Raw genomic sequence first — 13,919 nt, forward strand, 5'->3', positions numbered from 1 at the left:
CAGCTACAATGGGCATTATCTTGCAAAACCGATCTGTTATGTCAGGTTTATGCGCTAATCTTTTACCTCCAAATTTTGAAGGAGACCAGTCAGTCATCTGAGTCGACAAGCTGGATGGAAGCCCAGTAGTTTGACCTGTAAGACAGAAATGTAACCGCTTTCTTGTCCTCAAATGTGATCTACAAAAAACATTCTACAATTGTGACAGAATGAATTTCCATAGTAGCTTGAGACTTATTATAAACTGATAAGCTTATAAGCTGATATAACCCCCTGTTTTGTACAGTCAATGACAAATGAGAGAGGCACAGACGTAGATAAGTTAGAGGTCATTTATTGTTCTCTCTGGACTGGTCCAGAGCAAGGCGAATGATATGCAGTAAAAAAGGCCTTTGTCAGCCCAACAGTCATAGTGAAGCATCAATCCACAGGCACTGGGAGTGGAGAATGAGTTTACCAGAGTGTTTGTGTATATGCATGATTCTATCTTGTGTGAAACCAGATTCTTCTGCATGGAGTGTGGAAACATCTGTATAAGCGTGTGTGCGAGTGTGGGAGCTGATGTACACGAGATAAGTCACTTTTGTTCTGTAACTGCTTCCTGCATTTGCTCCTCTGATGCAGAGGGCTCAGTATGTTCCGTTGTCGAACCGTCTTCGTTTATGGTGACCAGCGGGACGTCTTCCATTGCTACAGCTGGCGGGGGTTCTGCAGCACTCACACCAGCCGCCGGGGAGTCGTCATGGTTGGAGAATGCGTCTGCCGACTCTGCAGCAAGCTGGAATCCTCTCTCCACACTTGTGTCCCACTCCTGGTCTGAAGGCTGAGGTAGACTGGCCATGAGTTCCTAAACAAATAAGCAACAGCAGAAAGTTAAAAACCTGTTGAGACTCACTTGAAGCTGATGTCCCAGTAAAAGTTACTGCTGTGTGATTGTACCTGCTGTCTCTCCAGGTCATTTTTTCTCACAGCGCTGAGCAGGCTCTTTGTGAAGCTAACAAGCTCAAGGTATTTTTGTTTTTGGTTCTGTAGCTCGTGCTCTAAGAACTGCACCTCCTCGTGCTGCAAGAGAAGGATTTGAAGAGGCAAAAAATAATTAAATGCTTGAGATGATGACATTTAACATAGCTTTTTATTCACAATTCCAAGTTAATCTGTGTGTGCTCTCACCTTGAATTCCAGCAGGTTCTGCATTTGCTCGAGGTCGGAAGCTATTAATTCACAATCATCGTCTTCTTCTGCTGCTTCCTCATCGCCAATTACTTCAATCTTCTATAAAAAAACAGGCTGGTTTAAATAAATGTGACTTCATATAAAGAAGCGTAGTTACTTTATAACAGTGCTGTACAAATTATGGTAGATTACCTCATACTAACCATAAAACAAATATGGTGATCTTTCATCAAATAATCTTTGAAGAACAACAAATAACTGCACTTATCCCTACAGAGGCTGCATTATCCTTCCTGTGTGTAATCTGTGTGACTACAGTCTTTTTGTCCTCTGTTAGCATGCTTGAAAGAAATTAGTTAGCATTTGATCTGGTGCAACACAGCAGTTATCTTTAACACTAATATAGAAGCCCCTACAATTATACATATTAAATCAGTAATTATTATGATATTACTGTAAGTGAGGTGTAAGAATTCCAGAGGAAACAGGCTTACTAGAGAAATGTACCATGGTCAAAGTGTACATGACAAAGCCAGTGTAGTTTTGTTGCCAACAGCTTGTGTGAACAAGCAGAATGAATGAGCCCTGAATGAAGCTTTGATATGTATTATTATTATTATTATTATTGCTATTATTATATTGGAGTATGAGCACTATCCCAGCCAGTGTCCAGTCTCAAGCGGTTACTTTTAATGAGGTTCTGTTGTAACATCAGAGAAATGATCAAGTACCACATTATTGGCCGTTAAAGCAGCGATGGACATCTGATCTGTTACATCATCTTCATCTCTGTGTTGTGAGTCGATGGTTCCATCTAGAAGAAATAATGCTACATTAATACTAAGATACACACATAGGAGACTGTTTGTGTGTGTGTCTAGTGTCTTTGTTCTTACCTTCAGACAGGCAGATAGATCCCTCATCATTCAAGTCATCTCCGAGATCAGGCGTTCTTAGCCGCTCCTCATCAGGGCTGAGGGCCAGTGGAGACTCGTTACCTGGGGATGAGGTTGTAAATACAGCAGGGCCACCTTTAGGTGGCGGAATTTCAATACCCATCAGACGGTATTTCCTCCGTCTGTTACTGATCCATGTCTGCAAATTAGAAAACACAAAAAGGACAAAATGGGTGTCAGTCATGGACTGAAGTACTCTAAAGGTCATTGATTTCAATACATTTTTCAAAATAAAGTACTTAATGTGATGAATGTGAAGGTAGTCCAGGAAAATTGCTTGAAAATTAGTCTTGTTTCCATATCAACAATAAGTACCTGTTATTCAGTAAATTTACTGCAGTAAACCTGATCTAAATTGGCAGTAAGTAGTTGCTTAAGTAGCTTTGAAGATAATCCTCACAGTGGTACACTGTATATCATTGCAGGCAGAGATTTTTTCTTGGTTGCAATAAATATTCTAGTACGTGAGATGGCAGTGGGTCATGTGTGTGTGTCAGGACTGAGAGACTATATTTAGTTCATCAGCATTCCTACTGTGGCCCTGATATATCTGCGTGACTTTTACACAACTTTGTGCAAGTGAGTTAGAAAACTTCTGTGACCTAGAAAAGTTGCTCTTTCCTGTTTTCCTTTGTCTCAAAAAAGGTCAGACAAGTCAAATAGTCTTGTTTTCACTAAAATGTCATATACAAGTGGCTAGACCACGTGAATAAGGCTCAAAGGTTTCTCAGTCAACAAAACATCTCTCTAGTTTCGATGACACTGCAGAGATTACGTGCCAGGAGGCAGCAAGTGCTTTTCTACTTTACATATAACACTGTTAATTAAGTTATTAAGTAATTTTCAACCTTGCAAAGGTGGATACCTTGACTATTTCAGTGTCTACATTGAGTTGGTTCGCTGCAGCAGTGATCTTTTCCCTGCAGACTGAGCCCAGGCTAGTCATTCCTCTGTCCCAATAGCGCTTCAGCTGGATGAGATCCCCATCACTGAACTGGGTCCGATCCTGCAGCTGAAACACACACACCTCTGTTTGACTACATGACATGCACATGCTCCATAATGCAGCCTCAACGTTTATCACATCTCTGAGCACAGCTTTATGACCTACCAGAAAGACGATTATGAATATAGTACGTTTAAGGCTTTTCCCCCCTACATTAGCTGCTAAAATTCTTCTGTTACAGCTGCCAAAAAAAGCACTTACTGTTCTTTTTCTTGAGTTGCTGATAACCCAGGGGGCAGCAGACACACTGACTGAAGTCTGCACACAGAGACAGACACATTCAGGTTACGTTTTTCAATTCACTTGGAAAGCGACAGCAGCAGTTGAACCTCACGTACCTGTGAGCTGGATTCCCCTGTAAATGAGGTCTGTGCTGTGACGGAATAGCTGCCCTGAAGAGTTGTGTTACTGTGAAGCAGTGTGGGTCTGGAGCTAGTCATAGGAGGAGTGAGGCTTCCTCTCACCACTGACACTTCAGCCCTGATTGGGCTGCCTAACGTGTGCTCCCTGTGGATGTGTGTCTGAGCGGCCATGTTAGCCAATTCCTCCTCCCTTTGCCACTCATCTGCTTCATCTCCAGTCTCCATGGCGATGGAGAAGTTATGACAGGAGTCCAGAGGTTGAGGCACACACCCATGACTCTCCTGACTCTCCTGAACTCTCTCAGTATACGCTGGTCCAGATCTAAGTCGGTCCCCCTCGCCTTTTTCTGACAAAGTGTAGACCTGCTGAATACGAGGTGTCTGTTCAGGGGGAGAGTCTTTGACTGGGATGGAAACCTGTGTCTTCTGTGGTGCAGGGGGTTGAGGCTGGGGGTTGGAGTGAGGTCTGGGCTGAAGCTGAGTTTGGGATTGCAAGGAAGAAGACCAAGGGCGTGTTTGTGCTGTACCGTACTGCCTAGTCCAGCTGTGAGGTACTACTCCTGCACTCACCCCTGCTTCCCCGAGGGATGAAGTTCCCTTCCTGACGGCAGTGTAGACTAAAGGCCCTGAAGCAGACGTGAGGGATGGGAGATTCTGAGAGAGGGACAATAGCTTGGAGTGGAGGGGTGAGGAGGTCGAGCTGTTCCTGCTCTGTAGGACCTGGTTGATCAGAGATGAGGATGTGTGCGCAGAAAGCTCAGGGTCTGACTGACCCGGGGGGGCTGTGGGTCTTGGTCGGGGGCGTGGGACGGAGTTCAGAGAGTAAATACCAGTCAGTATGACGTCATTGTTGTTGTTGTTGTTGTTGCTGCCGCTGCTGAGAGGCGAGGAAGAGGAGGGAGAGGAAGATGCTGACGAGAAAGTAGGAAAGGACGACGATGGAGGAAGAAGGTGCATACGATTCTGGATGTTCCTTGCTACAGCCATCTCAGCAGGAAGCAGCGCCCCTGCTGCCATGCTATGATTGGACAGAGCACCTCCGGCTAGTGTGTGATTGGAGAGTAGCCCCCCAGCGAGTCCATGACTGGATAAGGAATGAGACATGCCTCCATTCAGGTCTACCTTGGAGGCAATCTTACGTCTTTTGTTGCCAACCCATGTCTGCAGGGAGAAGAGCAATCATCTCAGAAACATCACTTAAAAAAACACTATACAAAACACCACAGGGACAAATTCTGCAAAGTCAGAAAAAGTTATGCCTCTGGACTAGAAGAACCCACTGATGCATGACCTTAATTACTTGCCACAGTAATACATGGGCATCCCTTATTAAAAAAACAAAGCACAAAGGTGCAACACAACTCATTCTGAATGGTGCTCCCCCCCATCTAACACATTAACACAACACACAAGCACATTTTATGGGCCTACCCGAACCACGCTGAAGTCCAGTTTGGCCTCCTGAGCACATTGGAGTATTAGCTGGAAGCAAGCCTTGCTCTGATTGGTCATCCCACTGTCATAGTAACGTTCCAGGATCCTCTGCTGTTCAGGCGTGAATACTGACCGCAGGTTCATCTGAGAGACGACCACATAGACAAGGAACCAATAAAACATACAGCTCACTTTCAGATTAGCTTTGGTCAGTGAAAGCAATACATTATGATGGGTTTCGTAATCAGTTTAATTCCCCAAAAATCACAGTATTTTTTCAAATATAAATAGATTTAGGAAATGCACCGACTATTGTATAACTCGATCAACCAAAATGTCACAGACTCAAGATAACACCTTTTTAAATACATAAATAATGTAAGACTGATATGATTAACATTATTAAAGCAAAAGTAAAGTCTTGTGAACTCCTAAAATAAAAAAAGTAAAAAATAAATTACAACTGCAGCAACAGCGTATGTTTCTGTAATGATTTTGTTATAACTCATCTTAAGCCGTTTTTTTCTCTTATACTGAAATGCAATGTGTGATATAGGCTACTCACAGTCTGCAGGCCACGTCTCTGTGGCCACGCATCCATTGTGCTACTGGAGGGGAACGGGGCAGCCATGCAGGTCACAGCAGAACCTCCATGCTTCTAGGTTGGCACGCGTTTGATTGCAGTCATCCTGTCTCAGTGTACCTGGCACACTTCTGAGTAGTATGGCTGGGGAGGAAGCACAGCAAGACGACACTAAGTTACAAAGAAATGACAACAAATCCATCAAACGAGGCCGCCTCATTATGAGCAACACGATCAGTTTCATCTTGTTATAGAGAACCAGCCAACACATAGTTACATCTAACAATAGGGAACAATAACTGAACACGCTGTCAGTCAAAGTATAATAGGCAGTGACAAAGCTGCAGTGTAAAAATAAATAACATCAATCAAGCTAATATGTTGTGCCTAGATAAACATTGCTTCATTGATTTATTTCTCTATAGTACTATAGTAATATAACAGTATAATTTTCAGTGATAGCAATATAACAAATGTCCAATATGTATTGATATAATGATTTGTCATTCTCTGTCCATGAAGAGTTTAAAACCACAACCATCCACTGATATTTAAAAAAAATCTTGATATAATTTAATAGGCCATTTCACTCAGCACTATTAACAGCTGATAACATTTTATATGAATGTGTTGTATTTTTTTTATAGCGCAAACAAAACACGGATTATTTGCATCATCAACAATGTCTGGAAATTATGACATGTTATTAATAAGATAATAAGCTTATTTAAAACTTATTTAATTCTAACACAAGCTTGTTTAAATAGCCTTTCAAAATAAAGTGCGTGTAAACAATTTATTGTGATGCTCGGAGTTAACTAATCTTTAATGCACTAAACAAAGAGAAATGTGTAGTTACAGTGTTATGAATACGTTTCGTTGCAAACCTGTATTATGTTAGTAGACAGAGGGGACGCAGGAGAAAATAAAGCGCAGAAACCAGTTAAAGGGATGAGGAATAACACTGAGCTGATAAAAACACAGTAGTTTAGAAAAACACAGAGACACACAGGGGAATGTTGTGTGGCCAGTGTGAGCAGCAGCAGCAGCAGCAGCAGCTTTATTTTGGCAGGCTGTCTGCGCATGGCCACAGTCAATAACATTACGGAGAATTAGCCAACACACACAGTGGGTCCGTGTCGGGTTAGCCAACAGCCCGGTGACTCACAAACACAACCAGCACACAGGAAGCACATGCCACAACTTGGCGACTCACAGCCAGACAGTAAACAAACCGGGGACGCGCCGCATCACCACAACGGCCACACGCGCACAGACACACACAGCTCACGTTAGCTTACAGGCCCGAGCGGCCATATCTGAGCCGAGCCAGCGTTAGCCGCCATTAGCATAGCTCTCCCACTGGATAGCCGCGGCTAAACTTTTCCTTCAAATCTGTGATTTCTCGACCCCGCCGTGGTCGTTCTCGCTGACCCGGGCTTCCCAGCGCAGGCGGGCGCGACGCGACTCGCGAGGACCCGGAGCCCGAAGTGAAATCACGTCCCGGCGCTTACCATTTGTGATGTCAAAAAATCAGACGGCACGTTCGAATTCAGCAGATTTCTCCACCAGTCCCCTTTGCGAGACAATGAAATCAGAACGTCCGATCATCAATTCTAATCATGATTGTGACGTGTGCCCAGACAGGAGCCAATGGGAGCTCGAGATCACGGTTGTGACATTCGGAAAGGGCTGAAAACTGAGCAGCGTGGTCCCGCCCACCATTGACTTTGTTCAGCGGGCTGCTGGAGGAGGAGGAGGTCACTGTTTCCTGTGGCCGCCTGGTTGTGTGTGCATGCTCTGTGCTGTGTGCATGCTCTGTGCTGCTGCTAATGTTGCAAACAGGAGACGTTTACATGGACCAGTTCACTCCACACCACCAACACGGATCACTGTTTCAACACACAGCAGGCGGTGTGGTTAGATTTTAGCTTTTTCGAGCATTTTTTTCGAGCATTTGATTGACTTTGACAGGAAAAAGTTGCACATGATTGATTTTCTATTGCCAAGTTTAGTAAATGTTCAAATACACTCACCAATTAATGTGCGTCTTGTAAAACTGTCATTACTGCATTGATATAGTTATTAAAATAGTCCAAAATAAGTTTGATTGAATAATATTTTTATAAATGGGACATTTTTTAAGAACTTCTTCCAACAGCCTGGACGAATTTACAGATGCTGTGACGTCATACATCAGCTTCTGTGACGACAGATGTATTCCAACACGCACCAGGGTGAGTTACAGCAACGACAAGCCCTGGCTCACGGCAAAACTCAAACAGCTTCGTTTGGAGAAAGAGGTGGCCTTCAAGACTGGGGACAAGGATAGGTTCAGACTGGCTAAATACTCGTTTGGCAAGGAGATTAAGGAGGCCAAACGACAGTATTCCAAGAAGCTGGAACAACAATTTGTTCCCCCCCACACAGCTATCACACCTCTTCTTCCCAGCCTGGACAAAGACACTACCCGCCCACAAAATGGTCCCAGACGCGCCCCCCCCCCTCCATTCAGGAGAGAGATGTCAACAAACTACTGAAGAGACTGAACCCCCGCAAGGCAGCTGGACCAGACGCTGTCTCCCCCTCCACACTAAGGTACTGTGCGGACCAGCGGATGTCCAGTGTTCACGGACATCTTCAACACCTCACTGGCTGAATGCATGGTACCTGCCTGCCTCAAAACATCCACCATCATCCCCGTTCCCAAAAAGCAGAGGATCACAGACCTTAATGACTACAGACCAGTCGCCCTGACCTCTGTAGTAATGAAGACCTTTGAGCGCCTCGTGCTGACCCACCTCAAGGCCATAACCAACCACCTCCTCGACCCACTGCAGTTTGCCTACAGAGCCAACAGGTCTGTAGACGACGCAGTCAACATGGGACTCCACTTCATCCTCCAGCACCTTGACTCCCCCGGCACCTACGCCAGGATCCTGTTTGTGGACTTCAGCTCCGCATTCAACACTATCGCCCCAGCCCTTCTCCGAGACAAGTTGACACAGCTGAGTGTGCCTGAGCCCACCTGCAGGTGGATCACTGACTTCCTGACAGACAGGAAGCAGCGCGTGAGGCTGGGCAAGCTTGTCTCTGAGCCCCGGACCATCAGCACTGGAGCCCCACAAGGTTGTGTGCTCTCCCCTCTACTCTTCTCCCTCTACACCAACAACTGCATCTCCAGCCACCCCTCTGTCAAACTCCTGAAGTTTGCAGACGACACAACCCTAATTGGATTAATCTCCAATGGGGACGAGGCTGCCTACAGAGAGGAAGTTGACAGCCTGGCTTCCTGGTGCAGCCAGAATTGCCTGGTGCAATTTCCTGTATGTGTAAATATACTTGGCAATAAAAATGAATTCTGATTCTGATTGATAATATTTCTAAACATCTCTTCTAAACTGATCTTTAAGTAAATAAGATTACCTCAGGTACTCTCTTATTACAGCCTGATACATTATTGCAATGCTCTATTCTTTAAACCAGAAAGTCTGACCCGATGCCAATAGTGTTAGAACATCCTCAGACTGCCATATTCACTAGTATGACCACTCAAGTTATTATAACTTTGTAGTTACATGTGATGATGATGATGATGATGATGATGATGATGATGATGACTTGTTATTCAGACTCAGGGTCCATATAAATACAGCACAAATAAAATGCTTGCAAAAGCCAAACTGTCTTTCTGAACTTTAATGCTTTGTATAATCAATATGCACAACAGCAGTAAAGACTGTTCATCCTAATGAATGTTTTATTTGTTCTTTGTGTGTATGAAGGTGTGTGTGTGTGTGTGTGTGTGTGTGTGTGTGTGTGTGTGTGTTTCCATTGCATCCACTATCTTCCATTATATTTCATCAGACATTATTTCGGGTGGAAAATATTATAAAAAGGGAAAATGAAAACATGCAATATATTTGTTTGACCCGAGTCACTGTGCCATTGAGCCTCCATATTTGTCTGTACGGTAGAGGTGTGTGTGTGTGTGTGTGTGTGTCTGTGTTTGTTAGGGGGTGGGGTGGGGGGTTCTGCTTTAATCCATGACGTCACCTGTGTCCCAGGTGCGCAGCAGGGGGCGCTGTTCCTCACAGCTGAGCATCGTGCATACCATAGGAGCGCCTGACAACTGATGCTGATTTTCTCATCCGTGCATATGAACCTTGTCTTGCTGTGGGATGTAGCACGACCTGCACACGTGCAGACGTGTCACTATACAGGCAGCAGACTACCAAACCTTTTAATTAGTGGAAATAATAAAAACATATAACATGCATGCTATAGTGTGTTAATACCGCAATTTATCTATTGCTATATAGTCTTTACAATTCCTTACAGCTCTCTTTCTGTACGTATGTGCATGTGCAAGGGAGACATGGAGGGAGAGAGAGAGGGAGAGAGAGATCCTCCCTATATGGTGTGCGTTGCACCATTCCCTGGTCTGTATTATGAGTGGTGGCCCTTGTGATGCTGCAGCGAGGCGGGCGGGAGGAAGAAGAGGAGAGGGGAGGGGTCGCTCCATCCCCTCGCGCCCACCGAATCCACTTCTCACAGAGCGCGAGCTGCTGGCGGGAAGGCACGAGAGAGAGAGAGAGAGAGAGAGAGAGAGAGAGAGAGAGAGAGAGAGAGAGAGAGAGAGAGAGAGACGAGGGAGGGAAGAGAGAGCGTGTGCTGTGTGCGCGCGTGTCTCCGTGTGTGCGCGTGGATTGCACCACCGCATCCCGTTCACCGTTTCTGCAGGCGGCCATGCTCCGATGGACAGAATAAAACTGACGAGCTTCTCTGTCCCTACAGATGTGCCCACCGCCGTGTCATTCCAGATGTGACTGACAGGTCGTTGTATGTCGCCCGCATTGAGTCCTGCGCCGTTCACCTCGGAGAGACTGTGACACCATGGCTTTGGTTATGGAACCTATAAGTAAATGGACACCAAAGCAAGTTCTGGACTGGATGAAAGGTAATATTCTGATCCCTTCCTTTGCAGCAGGCTGATGGTGTTCATGCATGCTTGTGGTTGAAGTGAGGAGGAGGAGGAGGAGGGTGGTGGTGATGATGATGGTGAGGGCCACAAACTGTGGTGCATGTGTGCGCTCCTCTATCCTGCAGGCTGATGCGTGACTGTGTAAGTGGCCACTGTGGGGACTGATTCCAGCCACTGTAAAGTGTGGGGTAAATGCGTTGGAGCCGGTGCAGTGAAATGGATGTCCTCCCCACTAAGAAGCAGGGAGTGGAGGCTCAGAATTCTGTCATCTCGCCTGCTTGAGAGCGCACACCTTGTATAGCCAAGCCTATAGGCTGCTGCCGCCGCCGCCGCCGCTGCTGCTGCTGACTCCATCACCACCACCATCATCATCATCATCCTCCTCCTCATCATCAGCAGCAGAACACCTCTCATCAATGAAGCCGGGGAGATATGTCATCTGCTCTGCCACTCACTGGCACATGCTGAAAAGTGCGTACCACAACTCGCTGCGTGTGTGAGCGCGCGGCTGTGCTCGTGCGTGTATGATTAATGTAGCTAACTGCATGTACCCCCCCACTCCCCATCCTCCCCTTCTCTCCACACCCCCACCCTCAAATCCCCCAATTCGGGCCGTACAGTCAGTTTCAGCACCGTGGACAGCGCAGTGCCTCCTGCCGTATAAGGGGAAAAAAGCACGGATCACACACACACACACACACACACACACACACACACACACACACACACACACACACACACACACACACACACACACACACACACGCTTTTTTCCTCTGTTGCTCGCGTTCCTGGCAAGAGATAGGCTGCATCCCCTCAAACAGACAGTATGAATGAGTAATCACTAATCATGCGTGCCTGAATAAGTGTGTGTGTGTGTGTGTGTGTGTGTGTGTGTGTGTGTGTGTGTGTGTGTGTGTGTGTGTGTGTGTGTGTTTGTGTGTGTGAGTGTGTATGTGTGAGCGCAGTGGCAGGAGCTGTTCTCACACACTGGTCAGCAGCTTTACGGAGCTGCGAGAGAAACTGTGGTGGGCCTGTTGGCAGACAATGGAAATGGGGAGACAGGGTGTCCGCAATCCCTTTACATAGGATAATGACTTAATCACTGTACTTGTGTGTGACGACTCAAACCAGGGGTGATCATTTTTCCTGCTTAATTCTACTTGAGTTCGTAAAACTCAACATTGCTGCAGTTCCCTTTTCATTATGGTGGAAGCACTGATGTCTGAGATTAGAAGTCAAGGTGGTTGATGGGCCCTCAGGGGACACGGCGAGGGAGAGTATTTGGGATGCGTTGAGTTAAGTGTTTACGACGGTGTTCCTGGTTTTATAATTGCTCTTCTCAAGCAGCCAGTGGAGTAACAGCTCCGTCCTCTGATCCGTGGAGTGTTCATTTGGAAAGCTCTGCGCCTGCACCATTCATTTAGAGAGGCTGAGTTCAAATTTGATTGGAGGTGAGATCACTTACAGGCCAAATGTGGTTAGCATTTTGCAACATGGTGAATGCAATAAAAATATTGATTTTTGTTTAGTTTTTTAAATGCCACTTGGTATAATTGCTATATTTGTGCACACAGGATATCTAAAAGTGAGATAGCAAGGGTGATAGCATGAGCCATTACAAAAAACTCATTGCCACATGTGGATTTTTTTAAAGAATGCTTTCATTTTAGGTACAGTTAAATTATGAGCCAACCAGTCCCCCCATTACCATGTGCTGGAATAAAATCCTGCATGTGGAAGTTATGTGCATTGCATCCAAGGTAAATCAATAATTTCCCCCGCAGGCCCCAGGGATGTAATATTAGACTTGAGCTATAAGAAATGGTTTATCTGAACCCTGCCCATGAAAATATAACTGCTGAATAAAAATATTGCAAGACATGCTGGTTTTTAGCTGCTATTAAGGAAAAATACTATTTCATGTATCATGTTCCTGAATCTGAAGTTATGATCATTATAAAATTACCAGAATAGGAATTTTATGTTTTAAAGTAACAAAACTGAGTCGTCAGTGAAGTGATCTTGATTCCAACCTGCATGGGGAAATTGAATGATAATGTTTCATGTGGCATTGTACAAGTTTGAGTAAACATCCTTTTAGGTTTATTGCCAGTTAAGCAAAGACGTCGAAAAATGTAGACACAGGACACTTGGTTGGTGCAACTGTTTAATGTTGTTGCTGTTACACCTTTGGTCTCCTCTGTTCTTTGAGAACCATCTTGTGGCCTCTTTCAGATGTAGAGCTGGGCCTCAGAGATCCACCAGCGTCTCCCAGTGTAGTCCCTGTTCTTCTGAAGCTCCCTGCTTTTTCCTGTGGGGCTCCATACAGAGGTCCTCAGTGGCAGGCTTTTGCTCAGATCAAATTTTCTTTAGGACTAAAGCAAAAGGCGAAAAGGCCATCATTAATCTGTACGTTAACACGGGCTTCCCTTTGGCCTCTCCTTCTGCAAAGTCTCTATCTCTCTCACACTGAGCTGAGTAGTTTTGTGCCATTTGTAAGGAGCAGTAACACCCAGACCATCTTCTGTAATTGTACTTAAGAGGTTGCTCTTGCTTACCACAACAGAGAATAGTAGTTTGAATGTAAACAGATATAAGAGACATGGGTGCAGGGAGCCAACATTTGTCCTCACCTACCTTTTTTAACGAATCAATGTTATCTTTTCAATCTTTCCGGATAGAAATAGAATAGTTGTACCCCTTTATAATTATAACACCTTTATCCAACTTGTGTGTCCTATTTTCATTTCGTTATGGGGGGCATTCAATGTCCCCTCTCGACATCCCCAGCAGAGAGATGACAGGAAACAGGGAAGAGAGAAATATAACAAAGGTCCCCAGTCAGACACATACTGAGGACTCCACAGTCAGTCGTTGGCGCCCTGACCTCCAAGCCACGGGGGCGTCCCTCATGTGTCTGTACCAGTTTCAAAACGTACAAAATATAGATATCATTTCCAGAAATTACAATATTCTCACAACTGCCTAACTTTAGAGCAAAAATATATATATTGAAAATAAATGATTTGACACGAATCCTCCCTATAATTTAAAATATTGCTGGTCAAATTTTCAAAAATATATTTCCACTTGGTTTGTTCATTTTGGTCTGTGTTACAACCAGTATTTAGACTATTTACTGAAGCTAAAGTATCCTCACTACTCTGTAAAAGTACTAAATTATGAGTGAAATAAAAATACAATTATTCTTAAATGACATCAGCTAAATGTACTTCAGTAGGCCTGTCAACATTTATAGTTTCCATCATGCAGAATGGATCCTTTCAGATTGTTTTTATTTGTGTTCATTGGTTTATAATTTCGGATGCATTAATGGGTAATTAAGTAGCTTCATAGCTGGTCTATACCCACATTAATCTGTAAAAATATATGACGTTTTACGAGATGATTATATCTT

The 13,919-nt window shown here is 44.7% G+C and overlaps 2 protein-coding genes across 12 annotated transcripts in view; one reads left to right on the plus strand and one right to left on the minus strand.

Annotated features, from left to right (window-relative positions):
* Positions 1–318: 318 nt before the first annotated feature.
* Positions 319–7,275, minus strand: hdx (highly divergent homeobox). Of its 6 annotated transcripts, none has more exons than XM_034598107.1 (12): positions 7,029–7,273; positions 5,497–5,658; positions 4,929–5,075; positions 3,474–4,658; positions 3,337–3,393; positions 2,995–3,141; positions 2,070–2,268; positions 1,905–1,987; positions 1,171–1,269; positions 940–1,062; positions 730–847; positions 319–699 (listed from the first exon to the last, which is right to left on the minus strand). In XM_034598107.1, the coding sequence occupies exons 2-12, from the start codon at positions 5,560–5,562 to the stop codon at positions 578–580; spliced, it is 2,346 nt and encodes a 781-aa protein (XP_034453998.1). In that variant the 5' UTR covers positions 5,563–5,658; positions 7,029–7,273; the 3' UTR covers positions 319–577. The 6 variants fall into 6 exon arrangements, with proteins under 6 accessions (XP_034453998.1, XP_034453997.1, XP_034453996.1 ...); XM_034598106.1 differs by having other exon boundaries at positions 319–705; positions 736–847; positions 1,171–1,272; positions 7,029–7,272; XM_034598105.1 differs by having other exon boundaries at positions 1,171–1,272; positions 7,029–7,272.
* Positions 7,276–10,024: 2,749 nt separating this feature from the next.
* Positions 10,025–13,919, plus strand: part of si:ch211-26b3.4 (connector enhancer of kinase suppressor of ras 2) — a 59,182-nt gene continuing 55,287 nt past the window's right edge. Inside the window, exon 1 of one of the 6 annotated variants that reach the window (XM_034598114.1) lies at positions 10,025–10,474. In XM_034598114.1, the coding sequence (XP_034454005.1) occupies positions 10,411–10,474 (64 nt within the window). In that variant the 5' untranslated portion in view covers positions 10,025–10,410. The remainder of the gene's footprint in view (positions 10,475–13,919) is intronic. The other 5 variants (XM_034598110.1, XM_034598109.1, XM_034598111.1 and 2 more) reach the window with 5 other exon arrangements.

Source organism: Hippoglossus hippoglossus, chromosome 10 (assembly GCF_009819705.1).
Source record: "Hippoglossus hippoglossus isolate fHipHip1 chromosome 10, fHipHip1.pri, whole genome shotgun sequence".
Lineage (NCBI taxonomy): Eukaryota > Metazoa > Chordata > Actinopteri > Pleuronectiformes > Pleuronectidae > Hippoglossus > Hippoglossus hippoglossus.